Raw genomic sequence first — 18699 nt, 5'->3', positions numbered from 1 at the left:
TTCACTTTTCTTTTTTATTACCTTAAATACACGTTTTCCAGAAATACAGCCAATGTCATGGACGATGTTTACTCAGCATTTAAATCATGTATTATAAGTTTCAGTGGTTTTTATGAGGAAACAAACTCATTGTCAGCTGTTGGTCTGTTTCTCGTATTTAACAGCTTACAAAACTCAAACGGTTCAGAGAGCCATGATTAAAACTTTTCATTTTCAGAAAGCTGCCTATAGAGTCTGTAACCATTATTCACATATTTTATGAATTTTCATTTCTCTATTGAACACAATAGCTTTCGATTTGACCAGATAGCTGCTTCCATCAGTTACAGGGAATCTGAGTGAAGTTGAGGTTGAAGCCACGACTCACGTCATTATCATCAGCTATCATTCGTACTTCAAATGGTCTGTGTTTCGCTAAAAATTCAATAGAATGAAGTTTGTTATTATTTAAGGTAGTTCATATGGCTTATATATACATAAAGTTGTTAACTTATTTAAATATATTCTTTCAATACTCACATTGATTTATCATATATTATTAAGTAAAAAATATTAAGGTTTGTCAGTTGAAAGAAGTATCTGAAACCACTTTGTCTGTGGCCGTGGTTTTAAATAGTCGTAGTAGAAAATTACTTGTCTCATGAAAGACAAAAACAAGAAACCCTATAACCAGAGACAGTAGAAAATTACTAGTTTCATACAAGGCAAGAATAAGAAACCCTGTAAGGTCGTGTGAAAGACAACAGCAAGAAACCATATAACCAGAGATAGTAAAAAATTATTAGTTTCATGAAAAAAAACAAGAAACCCTATAACACGAAATAGCATAAAATTACTAGTCCCGTGAGAGACAACAACAAAAAACCCTTTAACCCAAAATAGTAGAATATTACTATTCTTGTGAAACACAATAACATTAAACTCCGCAAACTGAGATGGTATGAAATTAATAGTCTCATACAAGAAAACAAGAAACCCTATAACCAGAAATAGTAGAAAATTAATGGTTTCATATAAGGCAACAATAAAAACTCCATAACCAGAAATAATATAAAATTAATGGTTTCACACAAAACAACAATAAAAAAGTCTATAACCAGAAATAATAGAAAATTAATGGTTTCATACAAGACCACAATAAAAAATCCTATAACCAGAAAGAATTTGAAAGACATACTTTTTTCCATCACGGCACAAACTTGGAATCATTAAGCAAAGTTTATTTTTTGAGTTTCGATACTTAGCAGACTACCATGACAACCAGAAATTACCTTGATTAGCTCTCAAAGAAATGTTGTATTTGTGACAAATTTCCGTTTTGTAATGCAACAAAATAAAACTGGGAAATATAACGTTAAATATGAAGAGGTTATAAATAACTGGTTAAAGAAATATTAACTTACAAGGGAAGGTGTATTTGGTAATGATAAAGTAAAATAAATATATGATATGAACGTCGATTAGCAGAAAAATATAGAAAGAATAAAAAACATTAAAAGACAATATGGAATATTACCATAAGTAAACAATAAGATAAACAATAAGTGTTAAAGGTATAAGGAATAAGAGTATACACTATACGTAAGGAAAAAAAGTTACTTGTCAATGAGGTAAGGCATTAAGGGTCAAAGGTCACTAGATTCAGAATTAATGTTTATCCCACAATGATTAATGGTATTTATAGTAACGACCCAACATGCTTCTTTCAGTTTTGAACAATAGGAAGTTATTTTTGATGATATAGAAGATTTAAGGTTATGTAAACGTTCCATAAGAGCCATTTGAGCCTGCCTTACATTCTGGCGGTTGTACTTTACTTTTTTCACTGTATGACGTAAATTGTGTTGCGAGTGTAGTTCAAGTAATTTATTTGGTATATTTTAAATGTTTGTGGTCACACTTGTGAGCTGAAGGGTCTAGTCTGCAGGAGGGACAATTAACTTTATTTCATTGATGGCAGTCATTTCGTGGGATAGGAGAAAGGTCACTTTTTATAAGACACAGTATCATTAAGACTTCTTCCCTTCCAGATGGAGGTAACTGGAACTTCAGGAAAAATTGATGACGGGTAATCACTGGGATATGATAGATGGGTTTTTTTTTTCCAAATAAGTGAAACGTTTCTGAATTTAAAATGATAATTTGTAACAGGAAGAATTCTGTTTGGTTTTTGAATATTACACTGTTTAAGAATGATCTTTCGTTCAGTGTTGTGAGTGTGTCTCAGCAGTCCCTTTGTAGCGTGTTTTATTTCAGGTTATTGGTGTATTTTCTGTTTTGTTTTGTTTCTATTTCAACAGTATAATTTCCTTGATTGAAAGCGCTAAACTACTAGTAATATTTTATTTAATGTGAGTGAGGTTTAACAGTGAAGATATTGTGGTCTGTCTTTTGGGCTTCTATACAAATCAGTGCATAAAAGACTCCTTTCAAGAGACAATGACGTCAACAAATGCAATACTTATGTTGGCATAGTTATGAGCCATTTAACGTCCATTGAAATACCGTTAATTTGATGGGCAACTGCACCATATCTGTCATATCCAGTACCGACGAGATCTTTCGCCCAATATCAAGTTTTATCAGGTCGACTGATAAGGACAGACAGGTACAGAAGTGGTTGAGATGTTAAATATAATACTATATCATAGAAGCAACAAATGTTATCTTGTGGACTAGAATGATTTGATAAAATATAATTTTTATCAATTTTACTCATTTATTAAAAGTTCATCATTGAATTCAAAGCTATTTAATAGATATAACACTGTGTTGGCTACTTCTTAACATTGTTTAATATAGTCTTTACAATTTCAACTGATAGTCGTTTTCTTATTTTACTTTTTAGATATAAGATAAGATGGAGTGTAATTTGATTCATAATAATGCCATCCCTTGAAAACTAAAGTAACTGAGCCAGCCTGTGAGGACTTTTGACAAAACGAAAGAATTATCTAAAGCTCTAGTTTTAACTGTGGTAAACAATAGTACAATGATTTTTAATACATAGTTTTATTTGTTTTGAATATATTATTTCAAAACAAGTGGATTATGCGCTGTACTTTTATTGTTCAAATTTATCGCCAACAAATTGCAGATACCGACTGTAATTATATCTCATGAATATTAAAGCAATAAGACCTTACACTTTATGACATAATACAACAGTTACTAGCTATGTGCGTTAAAGAATTGAGCAATTCTGAAAAAGCATGTGCTTACGTACATATAATAGGGTTGTTTTCCGTTTTACCATGAACCGGATTCAATACTGATCCACAAAATCGATCAGACACCCCTAAGGTTCTAGTGACGTCAGATCCGCTTGGAAGAATCTCGTAGTCAGATTTACAGTTCATGTCTCCAACTCCTGAAGTATTTGCATTTGGAAGCTGACCAATGTCGAAATCCGCTCCGAGCGCCTCCCAGCGAATGGAACAATATCCTGCCTCTCCTCGCACGCACGCTGTGTATTGCAAATTGTTGAAATAATAGGCGGTATTTCCTTGGCCGTAAACACCGTAGTTGAAACTCGAGACGTGACCTGACGGACCCAGGAAGTACTGTAAACAGCCGGAACTTGCTAATACAAAATCACAATGTCTCATGAACATTTATAAAGTTTCTAAGGATAACGACACTAATTAACACGTTTAGAAGATATTATCATAAGAAAGTTAGGTCGTAGAACTGGGTGTTTTTTACTATAATCGTATGAACTTACATATGTTTATACACACTCGACAATTTATACAAGATCGTTTGAAGAAATCTTGAATATACTGCTAGTTCAAGATACTTCGGTAGCAATATGGTCATATAATTTTTATTATTCACTTTACCTTTCAACTAGCCCTTAATTTTCTATTTAAAACCAGTCTGGATGCGTTTATAATGTAAATTTGTCCAGACTTCATGCTCTTATTTGAACGTGGAGAATTTTGTCACTAAAATTTATATTCAAAAGATAGCAAGTCGTATTTTAATCCAAACCTAATACATAAAGGCATCTTAGTGTCTAATAATGCCAGTGAAGCTTGTTATACACTGAATGGACACTCTTATAGCATTCTCTGTTTCCATGCTAAATGAAGTGATCGTCATACACTGTTGGTCAATGAACATGAAGAAAAAATATGCATTTTGTGTTGTTAGACTAAACTACTTATTTGAGTAGAGCTTCGAAAGATGAAAAAAGAAAAGGGAAAATAAAATTAAAAAACTTTTTTAACATTTAATAGGGAAAATGTAAACACTATGAAATTAGCTTAAATACTAGCTGATCAAAAGCTTAAGACCATACTGAAACGAAGCGAAGCGTTAATCGGTAAACCCGTAACGAAGTTTAGTCATTTGTTTTCAAGCATTAGCGTTGTCAACATCTCCCACTGACATCTCCTGTGTTACATTGGATAAAAATATGGCAAAAGCTAAAAAGTTGACAAAGTTCGAACGTGGCAGAATTGTCGAGCTGCAAAAGCAAGGTCTCTCTCAACGTACGATCGCTGATGAGATTAGGCGTGGTAAAACTGCTTTTGCAAATGTCTTAAAAGACCCTGAGAGATAAGGAACGAGAATTTCAAACGGTCGGCCCAAGAAAATTTCGCCGGCGTTGAACAGGAGGATTCGACAGGTTGTCCGGCAAGACACCATCATCGAACCAGAGTGAGGCCCTTACGGACGCAGAATGCAGCTCAAGAACAATAAGATAGTATATAAAAGAGAAAAGCTTTAAAAACCATAAACGTCTTCAAAGGCCACGCCTACTTCCACACCACGAAACAGCTCGGTTAAACTTTGCTGAGAAGCACCAAACATGGAATGTAGAAAAGTGTAAGATTTTGTTCTCTGATGAAAAAAAATTTAACCTGCATGGTCCAGATGGCTTCCAACGTTACTGGCACGATAAGAATATCTCACCGGAGACATTTTCTACACGACACAGTAGAGGAAGTTCCATCATGGTCTGGGGTGCTTTTATTTTCCATGGAAAAATGGAATTTTAGGTTATACAGGGGCGTCAAACAGCGGCTGGCTACATTGGCATGTTGGAGAGAGCATCCTTATTGACTGGAAGCCCTCGCTTGTGTGGAAATGACTGGATCTTTCAGCAGGACAAAGCTGAAAGTTTAGGACAAGTTTGTTTTGCTCTGCCTGTGTTGTTCTGATAGTGTTGGACGTCGTTTAATGGTACAGTGAAAAATCTTGTGATGCATTTTCAGCCCAATGGACAGTCAGTTTCTCAATGCGATAATACAATAACACCACTACGTTTATATTATATGAAATATGACCGTGTAAATAATGTAATTCATCTTTCTTGGTTAATACTATGTCTTGCATTTGTACGAGGTTCAGATAATTGGGACAAAATTATAAAAGAATTAGGGAAGAGAAATACTGTCTTATTCATTCACATATGTTATAGTTAATAAACAAATGTAATTCTACCTAAATAGGACGCAGAACAAGGTAGTTGAGAAATTTTGACCAGCCATTTGCGTTGACCACTGGTGGACGGAGTATTTATCCCTTGTTTGATTTCCAGTTCCAGCTGACCATTTCCGGTTCCGACATCTAAATACACTTTACACGAAAAAAAGGAAAAAAACTAAAATCAACATTCTTTTTATTTTCGTACTTAGTTTAGAAGTTTTATATCTTTAGCTATTAGTTTGTACTGTAGTTTAGAAGTTTCATACCCTTATCTATTAGTTTGATAAACGCAATAGAATATTGTTTGAAATGGATGAACTCGATGATCCGTCTTTTATCGAAATCAAATAGCATGTTAGTAAAACTACTTTATTTACGAAACTTTGAAAAAGAGGGCTATTTATGAAATTTAAATAGTCAGAGGGCACACTTAAAAAACAAACTCTAGATAAAGTTGCAACGTTCTTATCAAACTAATTTTTTGAACATGAAATATCAAGATCCTTTTCAAAGTCTGTACTACATTGTTACCGTGACAATTAGCAGGTCGCTATAGAAACTTATCATTAGTAGCTATTCTTAATTCTTTACTATTCAAGGTAAATCTGATTTGATGCTAATTCGTTGGAAAATAAAAATAACAGCACGTTATATTAATCTAGTGAACGATTAAAACTTCTTATTCATATGAAAAATGAAACTTAAAAAAGTACCATGTTGTCCGGTTAAATTCCCGCAAAGACCACAAGAGGGCAGCCCAAAATCAGACATTTTTCGTCCATCCAAGGTGAAAACGAAATTATCAGTCAAATCCCCACAGTCGCCTGCCAGAGGTTGAGACAGTTCAAAACGTTGGAAATCCAGTCGATATTGGCAAATCGAAATGGGTAACTTTCTTATGATTATCTTACACGTAACTGGAATACCACGTGAAGGAACTCTGCGGTAAGCAGGGTCAACAAAATATGTTACGTTCTCTTTGGAGGTTTTACCACACGTTATTAAAACTGTGAAGAATGAATAGAAATAAATCCCTATCATTAAATACAAAACAGAATAATGTGATTAAATATATATGTATACATGAAAATGGCTTACAAGGACGTCTCAAGAGCGTGTATATCCACGACTAAAATACAAAACGTCTTCAACATATTATATCAAATAAACGGCATTCGAAAGAGGAGTCTTTTTAGGCCAGAAGCATCACCAAGTTTCTTTTGCTGTTCTACATGTTTCACATTGTATCTGTTTTATTTCAGTATTATTCCTTAAAGAGATTACAGGATAAGAAATATGTTTTGTTTTTTTTATGTATGTATAAATCAAACTTCCTAGCTGCTAGCTGCCGTGAAAAACACAGAGTAATTTGCGTGGTAAGGAGCTGAAAGTTAGTTATAAATTAGGTATTAAACAGCGTAAAACATTTCTATGGAATACTCCCCTTATTTACTAGTTGTCACGTTAATAGTTTTGTTTCTTCTTCGTTCCGCCCCCTCAGTGGAACCGCACTGCTAAAAACCGGGTTTCGATACCCGTGGTTGGCAGATCACAGATAGTCCATTGTGTAGCTTTGCACCTAACTTCAAACAACAAAGCTTTGTTTATTTTATATCAAAACCACGTTGGGCTAGCTGCTGTGTCCACCACGGAAATTCGAACCCCTCATTTTTTCGTTTTAACCAGTAGGGTTACCACCATCTTTCTCTGTATCATTGAAATATCTACAATAAGAAAACTGAATTACCGACTAATGCACGACTTGTTTGTGGAATAATGAAATTCACTGCAATAGGACCAAAAGCGCTTTAAGTGTCCTTTGTTTGTACCTGATTTCCCGGTGTTTCCTATTTTGAAATGATACTCAGAATATTTTACATAATAAGAAGTAAAAGCGCTGTGGTTTTCAGATTTATTTATCATCACAGTATTCTATTCTGATGTCAAATTTTAGTTACTGCTCTAAGACACATGCTCATATGGTAATATTTCATACGTAGAAGTCTCTGTTTTATGAGCAAAAATTAGAAACTTCACTGTTCTTAGGTATGTACATTGCTAACATTTTCAACTTATTTTTTGCTTTCTCTGTAGTCGTACACATTTAAATTAAGGACGGCTAGCACAGATAGGCCTCGTGTAGTCTTACGCGGAATTCAAAACCAAACAAATAACCCACTTTTCCTCCCTTGGAACTGTTTGCTAATATAAATAGATATAGAAGTGTAGTATATAATATTAGTTACAAATCTTAAGAAAATCACTTGCTTTATAACAAGCAACCTTACATCAATTTCAAACAGATACTTTGCCCTTAGATATAGTCTTCTATTTACATTTACGAGATAGTCCCGAGTATATAGCAATTTCAAAACAAAAAAATTGCTCAAAAACTGGGTTAGAGAGCGGAAAAATTTAGGCTGATAAAAGTTCTTCAAGATATTTAAAAGATAAAAATTTAAACAGATAATGCATGAAATGTTGTTGGTGTTTCTAAACCCTTCCTCAAAAACTTTGATCACGATAACACAAAGGAGTTTTATAATGTTCTATATATGCACAAGTATTCAGGAAGCGTCTCTGATTATCTTGTTGGGAAAGAGTTAATAAAAATGTGATATTATGTTGTCTACTAAGTAATTTAGATAGACAAAAATAGGTCCTTTCAACCGTGGGGGCGTTATAAAGTTACGGTCAATCACACTATTCTTTGGTAAAAGAGTAGCCCAAGAGTTGGCGGTGGGTGGTGGTGACTAGCTGCTTTCCCTTTAGCTTTTCACTGCTAAATGAGGGACAGTTAGCGCAGATAGTTCTCTTGTAGCTATGCGCAAAATTCAAAAACAGAAAAGAAAATAATGTTTTTCACCTATTCCATTATAAAATAAAGTGCCTACATTAAACATGTGCCATTGTTCCTCATGTTCCATCATTTTTTAGTCCTTTGAAGCAGATCAGAGTAACAGAACAACAAAATGTAAAATATAATTATTTTTGTTATCATTATGTCGATAAACGGGTTCGTCAGTCACGACGCTGTTTCCTGTATTGTTCAGTAACCAGTCTATAGAATTAGAAACAGCTTATCCCATATGCAGTATATAACCAACTTTGATAAAACAGTCAGAGTAAGGCTATTAATCTGAACACAACAAGAACAGCTAGCTGCACGAGAAACATTTACAATTAGTGGTGTCTTCGTTATCAGCAGGTAAGCTTGGATGTACCAGGATACATTTGTGGACAACAGTAGGTCGGTTGAGGTGTGGGTTACTACTTTAGACAACATTAGATTGGTTTAAAGTGTGGGTTACAAGTAAAGGCAACAGTAGGTTGATTAAAGAAAGTATCCTTGATTATAGAGTAGTTCCGTAAATATAAAAATTGTCAAAGATGATTTGATTAATCGTTGAAAACTGGGATCATTGGGTGTTATAAGAGGGATATAATTTATATTGATTTTTTTTAGTTGAGAAGAGTTTCTGATTTCTATATGGGTTTGTCTTTCTTACAAGACATCTAAAGTTTTGTATGTATGAATGGGCCGTGATTCTTTACAGTAGGTGTCTGTGGTTTGTTGGCGATAAATTTGAACAATAAAAGTAAAGCGCATAATCCGCTTTTATTAAAATAATATATTTAAAACAAATAAAACTGTGTATTAAGTATTCAGTGCACTATTGTTTACCATAGTTGAAACTAGAGGTTAAATGAAAATCACAAAGTCTAACTTCACCTTTCACTAATTTAACTTCTTACTTAACTTCCTCTGCATGTATGTATCTGCACTTGTTTATAACACGTGACAGAGAAGTATAGAAATATCTAGCCTTCTAGTAACAACAATATTAAACATAACGAAAATAACTTAGAAGTTTCGAATAAAATGATGTCAACAGTATTACAAAAGCCTAGTACAACAAGTAAACTAAATACATACCATACGATTCTTACAGAGCTACATAACGAAACTCGTTACAATCATCGCTTTTAATATAACTAACTTTTAACGCTCACACAATATAAACTAAATAATACTTTGGTGTTAAAATAAAAACGAACAGTGGTGTATATCTAACACGACAAAAAATTCCCATATGTTCCAATTTACTCTGTTGGTAAATCACGTGGCTGACGAAAATACTTGTTTACTTACATGTACAACAAATTCCAAAACCATAGGCGCAGGTTCCTGCTATTGTCCCTCTTTTCTGGAAACATTCCTTGTAGTTGTAACATGTCCCCGTTAGACCATTTTTCCCTTTGCAAGGATCATTTGGGAATCGGACAATGGTAAGCAAACTTAAACCTAAATAAACAGATTAAACAAATATATACGATGGCATAAAACTTCAAAAAATATATAGAAAATAATGAATCAAAAAAGTGATAGATAAAAACAAATGTTGTTTGCAAGTCATCAAGGTCCATTTAGTCTATAAACTGTATGATCCTTTCACACTGGACAAGAAGGGTTTGGCTTACTATAGGTTTCTTTCAGTATCATTTGTCTTATATGTATTAATCTAAAGGTTAAATATCTTCCTCAGAAACATTGTTGGTTAAACACAGAACTGTTGATTAAACACAACAGCTGCTAAGTAAACACAAAACTGTTGATTAAACACAACAGCTGCTTGTTAAACACAAAATTGTTGATTAAATACAACAGCTGCTAGTTAAATACAAAACTGTTGATTAAATACAACAGCTGCTAGTTAAATATAGGACTATTGATTGAACACAATAACTGATGGTGAAACACGATATTATTGTTCTAACCTACAACCATTGTAATTAAACACACAAGAATATCATAAACTTGGCAATGATATCTATCTTACCTTTTTCAAAATTCAAAAGGTTATGTACTATTTGGATTTACCAGGTTAATGACATAAAAGACATAGAAAATGGACGTTACTAACCTTTACTCATGAAAAACTAGTAAGTCTGGGTGGACGGTTTAGATCAGCATTTCGGTTTCTTGTATGTATTACTATAAAAACCGACTGATTTAAAATTGAAATATTATACATGTTTAAAATAATATTTGTGATTTCATGTAACATGATAATTAATATCCTATCTAGCTTAATGATGTACATGCATTTTCTAAACTTATGAAAGGCATTAGTGCTCTCAGCTTGAATGGCACTTATGCGATACTCATGTTAAACAACCTAGTCAAGGTGCTGGTTTGCCTTTCTCCAATTTTGAACTACTGACCTTGAGCCAATGACCAGAGAGACACAAGGCAGTCAGCTGCACTTTTCATTACAAAGGACCTAACCAAATACAGAACTGATTACCACTCTTATTACACTCAACAGATGAAATGGATTTAGATGTATCATGGCACGAACCTTGGACCTTCAGATACCAAGCCCAGCGCATTAATCATTTGACCACATTCGGCTCATTATGAAATAATATCATGCTATTCTGTCTTATTTCTTATTTTGTCATTTCGAGTTGTAAGACTTCAATATAATAATTTTGTAATTTTTAGTTGTGAAACTTCAATACAATAATTTTGTTGTTTTAACTTCGCAGACTGTAATGTAGTAACTTTGTTATTTCAGTTGTAAAACTTCTATATAACAGTTTTATTATTCTTAGTTGTGAGATTTCAATACAGTAAATTTGTTATTTTTAGTTGTGAGGCTTCAATATGATAATTTTTTTTATATAGAGGTACACATTGTTTTAAAAGCCTAGGAGGTGATACATTTAATACATAAGCTATACAAGAGACGTGTGCACGTGATGTGAATATTGTTAATATGGGATTTGTTCTCTTTGTTGATAATCGCAAAGCTACACAAAATGCTGGTTACCTGCACCATCGTGTGTATGGAAACCCGACATTTGTCTCATAAGTCCTCAGATTTATTGCTAAGCCACAGTGGAGCGGAGGGGGTGCATTTATGTAATACGTAACAGTTTTGTTTTGCCAAAATTATTGTGTTTACTACGACTAGTGAAATTCGGGATATATTTTAATCGATACATTTAGTGACGCCACGCTTATGAATATTGTACTTACGTCTTTCGTTTCGATGAGAGCCTTCCAGTTGGTCGCGAGATGTTGTTGAGTTTCCTGCAGTCTGAAGCGACACCGTGCGGATATAGACGACAAAAATTAACATTCGTATAAGATGTTGGTTTGTCATGGTGTCCACCTGCAACGAAATACTTTTTCCAAAATTTTACTTGAAGATTGCTTGTGATTAAGCTGTTGTTTTAAAATTTCGACAAAAAAGTATTTAGCCAAAGTTTTCCAGACATGCAAAATTTCTTTTCCTCGTTTTTGCGAAACAAGAAGATATTTTAACAATAACAGTTAGAGGGCTCTGTTCGACTCTTATTTTCTTTCTGCAAGATGGAATGAGATGTATATTTTGTTTCAAATTGGTTACTGCTTGATCAAAATCGATTATGTTTGCGAAAAAAAAAATAACCTGTATTTTTATTAATCGTAAAAGTAGTTTATACCACATTGTTATCATTATATGTTTGTATATGATTTTTAGCCTCAACAATATTTTATATGACATACAAATTTTGAACTTCTGACCAGAGAGAACGTGTGTGTGTGTGTGTGTTTTAGAGCAAAGCTAATGGGGTCCACCAAGGGAATCGAACCCCTGATGTTAGGGGTGCAAAACCCTAGACTTACCGATTAGCACAGTTAACTGTCATTTTTGTAACGCATCTACAGCTAAATGAGTGAAGGTTATATCACAGGCTCGAGCTTAAAACCTTCTGATCCAAGAGTCAACAGCTAACCACTACGCAATATCTGGACTCCAATGTACAGAAAGTCTAAAGTGGCAAATCATATAGTTCCATAAACTTAATTGTAGAGAACTAAACATTTTGAAACACATAATTCAGAAATAAGTTTTTGTTCCTTTTGGAATAAAGCACAAAGTAGAATGATTTGCTATCTGTGCTCTCCCAAACACAAGTATCGAAACCCGGTTTCTAGCGCATGTTCTACTGTGTCAGCGGGTGGCTCAGAAGTAAGACGAATCACTGATGTGTCCGGATGAGTAACAACTGGATTTTTGTATCAGATGAAAGAAAAAAGAGGTAACGATAAATGTTGATACTCAACATTAAGTGTTGTATGTAGCTATCACTAAATATGTGTTTATTAACACATGAACCAAGAACACGCCTATCCAAATCTATGTTTATTAACACACTGAAACCACGAACCAAGAATACTTCTATCTAAATTTGTGGTTATTAACACATTAACCCCATGAGTCAAGAACACTTCTATCTAAATCTGTGTTTAGTAGTACATTAGTCCCTTGCTGGTACAACGGTAAGTCTACGGATTTACAACGCTAAAATCACGGGTTTGATTCCGTTCGGTAGAATCAGCATATAGCCAAATGTGGCTTTACTAAAAGAAAACACACACATTAATACCATAATTCAAGAAGCCTTGTTTGTATCTAAAACTTCCTACAAAGTTATTTAAATAAGTGAGTTAATTAAAATATTGCCATACTGACAGCCATTTTTATTGCATTCCTTCCCAGAGAGTTTCAGCACACTTTCAAAAATATATATAATACGTTTGTATGCCCTTCCCTCGCAGTTTGATTGTTATGTTAAAAAAAATTTAATACAGATTTTTAAATTTTATATGAGAACGTAGCGCCATCTATGTATACACTAAACGTTAACTTACGTCAAAGAGCATACATAAATGGGAGCGGAGGAGATTGTGAATCTCATTAACGTGCACCTATGTATTCTCAAGACGTAATCGCGAAACCCCTAAACATGCCCCTAATTTCAAACTATCATCTCACATAGTTTGGTTGAATTGTTGCTATGGTGACACGGGTTTTATAACAGTTATCTTAATTAATATTAGTTTCATTAACCGTTATAATAAAACACGACCTCTAACGTTTAAATCAATTTCTTCACTTGTGGTGTGGCTTCTGATTCAGTAACTGAATTTGTTATATAACACTGAATTGTAATAGAATGTTTTGTTCATTAATGGAATTTTGTATAAGAGTTTTAGAAATTATCTTGAACTAGTTACTATGTTAATAACATATGTAAAGGCTATAAACAAGACTTTAGTGGCCATCTGAAAAAAAATTATAGTCATCGATGCTTCAAAACTGTATATATTGAACTGTGACGGCATTGATGGAGAGACATGTATGATTTCAGTCTGCACTATTTGCACTTGGGACACGTTTGAGAGGTGACATGTTTAATTAGTAGTTTAATACAAATATTCAAATTCGTGTTTTTTTTTAATGTAAATAACGCAAAAATTTGATCATTCAAGTCTATGAGCTACTGATCCGCGTAAACAATATAATTATATCTTCCTTTAATTCGTTTTGACAAAGATTATTCACCAGAGCATCTAATCTTTAGATTTGTTCGTTCCTTATATATACACTGCTGGCCAAAATCTTAAGGCTAATGAACATAAAAAAATAATATGCATTTTGCGTTGTTAGACTCAACTACTTATTTGAGTAGAGCTTCGAAAGATGAAAATAAGAAAAGGAAAAATAAAATAAAAACTTTTTTAGCATTTAATATGGAAAATGTGAACACTATGAAATTGACCTAAATACTAGCTGGTCAAAAACGAAGCGAAGCGTTAATCGGTAAACCCGTAACGAAATTTAGTCATTTGTGTTCAAGCATTAACGTTGTCAACATCTCCCACTAACATCTCGTGTGTTACATTGGATCAAAACATGGCAAAGGCTAAAAAGTTGACAAAGTTTGAACGTAGCAGAATTGTCGAGCTGCAAAAGCAAGGTCTCTCTCAACGTACGATCGCTGATGAGATTAGGCGTGGTAAAACTGCTTTTGCAAATGTCTTAAAAGACCCTGAGGGATAAGGAACGAGAATTTCAAACGGTCGGCCCAAGAAAATTTCGCCGGCGTTGAACAGGAGGATTCGACGGGTTGTCCGGCAAGACACCATCATCGAACCAGATTAAGGCCCTTACGGACGCAGAATGCAGCTCAAGAACAATAAGATGGTATCTACGAGAGAAAAGCTTTAAAAACCATAAACGTCTTCAAAAACCACGCCTACTTTCCACATCACGAAACAGCTCGGTTAAACTTTGATGAGAAGCACCAAACATGGGACGTAGAAAAGTGGAAGAAGGTTTTGTTCTCTGATGATAAAAAATTTAACCTGCATGGTCCAGATGGCTTCCAACGTTACTGGCACGATAAGGATATCCCACTGGAAACATTTTCTACAAGACACAGTGGAGGAGGTTCCATCATGGTCTGGGGTGCTTTCTTCTTCCATGGAACAATGGAGCTTCAGGCTATACGGAGGCGTCAAACAGCAGCTGGCTACATTGGCATGTTGGAAAAACATCCTTATTGACTGGAAGCCCTCGCTTGTGTGGAAATGACTGGCTCCTTCAGCAGGACAACGCTGCAATCCACAATGCCCGCAGGACAAAGGACTTTTTCACGGCGAATAACGTGATTCTTTTGGACCATCCAGTGTGTTCGCCCGAACTGAATCCCATTGTAAAGTAAGTTACATTGGTTTGGTTTGTTTTGAATTTTGCTAAAGTTACACAATGGCTATCTGCGTTAGCCCTCCCTGGTTTAACAGTGTAAGACTAGAGAGAAAGCAGCTAGTCATCACCACCCACCGCCAACTCTTGAGCTACTCTTTTACCAACGAAAACTGGGATTGACCGCAAATTATAATTCTCCCTACAGCTGAAAGAACGAGCATGTTGGTGTGACGAGGATTCAAACCCGCGATGCTCAGGTTACGAGTCAAGTGCCTTAACCACCTGACCATGCTAAAGCCTCTTTAATTAAGTAGTTGTCGTTGTCAAAAACATCTATAAAATTCGGGAAAATATTTATGAATAACTAAGGAGAATTTGAAAAGTTAAAAATGAGTTTAAAAGTATAAAACAAAGACGTTCTGCGTTATGTCCTGTGTACATGAGGACTTACTCGTGAAAATTGTAAAATAGATTAATTTTACACGATACTTCATTTGTTTTCTAAATAGCAATAGTTACTTCCAGAAAACTCATGGTTTTTCTCTTTTTGCCCGAAATAGAATTGGACATCTTTCAACATCAGTCTGTTGTTCTAATAAATCATACGATAAAAAAAAAGTTTCAACTTTTCACTTACCTTTGTGGTAGAGAAGGCTTATCAAAAGCAAAGTTAGCGTCAGTGACGAGTGTACTTTGTTTGCAGTAAAGGAAGTCGCCAGTAAATCCTCTAACACCACAGAGTGTCAGGCATACTGTTCTCTTACTTCCTTCATTTTTAACCGACTTCACAAGTTGATGTCAATATGACGTGGTCGTTTTGGAAAATATCACACCGCACTACATTCGTAGTTAGATGATGCTGTTATTCGCCAAGACAGAACCAAATAATACAAAGGTTTGTAAAACTAGTGTAAAACTAGAGGGAAGGCAGCTAGTCATCACTATCCACCGCCAACTCTTGGACTACTCTTTTACCAACGAATAGTGGGATTGACCGTCACATTATAACGCTTTCACGGCTGAAAGGACGAGCATGTTTGGTATGACGGGGTTGTAATGCAAAGGAAATAACGAACTTGATAACAGTGTGGACATAAATTATGGAAGAAGAAAAATTAGAAGTACAGACATCAGTGAACAAAATTGCAGCTAGCTTTCTATATACAACCTTTATATTTTTAATATTTTCACCTGTTTGTTTTATATACCAATGTCGTCTTATTTCTTATTAATTAGCAGCCCCTTTAAAATGTTAGTTTAATGCGACTCCTGGGGTAAACATTTAGTAATACTGAAATTACTTTGAGAGATTTGTCAACAACCATGTAATATTGTTTCGTTTGTTTGTTTTTGAATTTCGCGCAAAGCTACTCGAGGGCTATCTGTGCTAGTCGTCCCTAATTTAGCAGTGTAAGACAAGAAGGAAAGCATCTAGACATCATCACCCAGCGCCAACTCGTGAGCTACTCTTTTATCAACGAATAGTGGGATTCACCGTCACTTTATAACGCCCCTACGGTTGAAAGGGCGAGCATGTTTGGCGCGACAGGGATTTGAACCCGCCATCCTCGGATTACGAGTCGAACGCCTTAACACACTTGGCCATGCTGGGCCAAATTGTTTCGTAAACTGCTTGCAGGACACTTTCTTTACCAAATATAAGTTTTAAAGCAGTATTCTAAAAATAAAACATCATTTTGGGATGTAAATCTTTAACTTTCAATTATTTTTTCTGTGTCAAATATAGCCAAAATTCCTAAATCTTCAATTAAATTGGATTGTTTTCGTCTTTAGAAAAAAAATCAGACTTTCAAAGAAAAATTATCTTTATGGTGAAAATCAAAATTTCAAAAGAATGCGCATTTCTAACTATTTTTGAAATATTTTAGAAATATAATTTACTTCTCGAGTTCGAATCTCCGCCGCTCCAAACATACTCGCCCTTTAAGCCGTGGGTGCGTTATAATGTGACGGTCAATGCCACTATTCGTTGGTAAAAGAGTAGCCCAAGAGTTGGCAGTGGGTAGTGATGACTAACTGTCTTCTCTCTAGTTTTACACTGCTAAACTAAAGAGGCCAGCGCAGGTAGCTCTCGTGTAGCTTTGCGCGAAATTCAGAACAAACCAATATAATTTTATTTATAATTTTTCATCGTGCGTTTGCTAAATAAATTTGGTTAGTGTCGCCATCTATTGCAGGTAATTATGAATATTAATTTATTGGTTGTAGGTTCGTAGTTTGTAATATTATTTCTTATTTTTACTCATTGCAGTGATATACATGATGCCAATATTCAAAGTAAAAAAATTTGTAAAGTATGCTTGTCAGTATTCATACATTTAGTTTCTATAAATGATAAGTAATAAAAGGTGATATTCAGTGGCAGCTACAACGGATCACCTTCCATTCCTATGTTATATACGTATTTTATTTTGCCCCAGTTACACAGCGGTTTTTCTACAGACTTACACCGCTATAAACCAAGTTTCAATATCCGTGATGGGCAGAGCACAGATAACTCATTGTGTAGTTTTGTGTTTAACTTCAAAGTAACTTAAAGTTTTACTGGTACGTAACTGTAATCAATAAGGTAGTGTGATTTTGATTATTCTAAACCACGTGTTTTGATTGTGATACTCAGTAATAATAAATTCATTTTGCCACTTACAGTGCCTCAGAGAAAAAAAAAACACTGAACATATTTCGATCAGTGTCTTACACCAGTCGTTTCTGTAGCATCTTTTTTATGCTGTATGCACATATTTACATCTTACTTTTGTAGCTAAAGCATTCGTGTTCTAATAAACAGCGATTTCACTGATATATAAAGTATATTAAATTCTGTAGGTGGTTTGAATACAAAGAGAAATTTCTGCCGTCTCAGCCCATATATCTGCAACGACTGTACGGCATTGGAGGTGCACGAGTGATTTTTTGGGGGTTATTTGTTGATATCTTTTATAAATATTTTTACAAAGTAGATTTGGAAGTATGTCATTTCCAATTAACCGTCCCCTAAGTCTAAAGGCTTATAACACAAGAAACCGGATTTCAATACCGTTGATGGGGACAGCACCGATAGGCTAATTGTGTGGCTTTGTGTCTAGCAGTAAACAAACAAACTCACTGAGTACGGAAAGCAGACTTTCGCTGGTTCAAACAGACATTTCTCATAATGCGTCAAGCAAGTTTAAAAAGCATACACTGTTGCTATTTTACTTTTACGGTAAATTGAATAAACACATTATAAACAACAGCGGTATGTCTCCGGATTTAATCGCTAAAATCAGGGGTTCAATTACCCTCGGTGGGCTGAGCAGATAGCCTTTGTGGCTTTGCTAAAAGAAAAACACAAAACACACATTATAAGCAACTAGTTAAATGGTTAGAGCTCTTTGAACGGAAAGATGCGACGTTACCTAGCGTGACTTTACTGTCTTGTTTTAAAGTCCATCTTAAATTTGTATCCTGTTGTTTTCATTACATTTCCACAATTGGAGCTACAATGATATCAGATTTATCTTCTTAGAAATGTTCCTTTATTCTCTTTCACACCTCACTAGTGATGGGCGCGTTCACGTGCCTGGAAATCAGCCAGGAATATATTGAAATAGTCCTCACAAATTTCTTAAATCGAATAAAAGAAAACCAGGATACTAAAACCTACAACACAAAAAGTATTACCAAACATCTCCGAAACTATTGCGATGTTTTT

General features: G+C 34.6%; 1 protein-coding gene across 1 annotated transcript; it reads right to left on the bottom strand.

Annotated features, from left to right (window-relative positions):
* Positions 1–11604, bottom strand: LOC143239521 (uncharacterized). The gene is made up of 6 exons (XM_076480674.1): positions 11483–11604; positions 9590–9742; positions 6150–6443; positions 5452–5586; positions 3227–3583; positions 1–414 (listed from the first exon to the last, which is right to left on the bottom strand). Exons 1-6 carry the CDS (start codon positions 11583–11585, stop codon positions 320–322), a joined length of 1137 nt encoding a protein of 378 aa, XP_076336789.1. The 5' UTR covers positions 11586–11604; the 3' UTR covers positions 1–319.
* Between the last annotated feature and the right edge of the window lie 7095 nt (positions 11605–18699).

This window comes from Tachypleus tridentatus, chromosome 13, assembly GCF_004210375.1.
Source record: "Tachypleus tridentatus isolate NWPU-2018 chromosome 13, ASM421037v1, whole genome shotgun sequence".
Classification (NCBI taxonomy): domain Eukaryota; kingdom Metazoa; phylum Arthropoda; class Merostomata; order Xiphosura; family Limulidae; genus Tachypleus; species Tachypleus tridentatus.
This window is presented reverse-complemented; position numbering and strand designations above follow the sequence as displayed.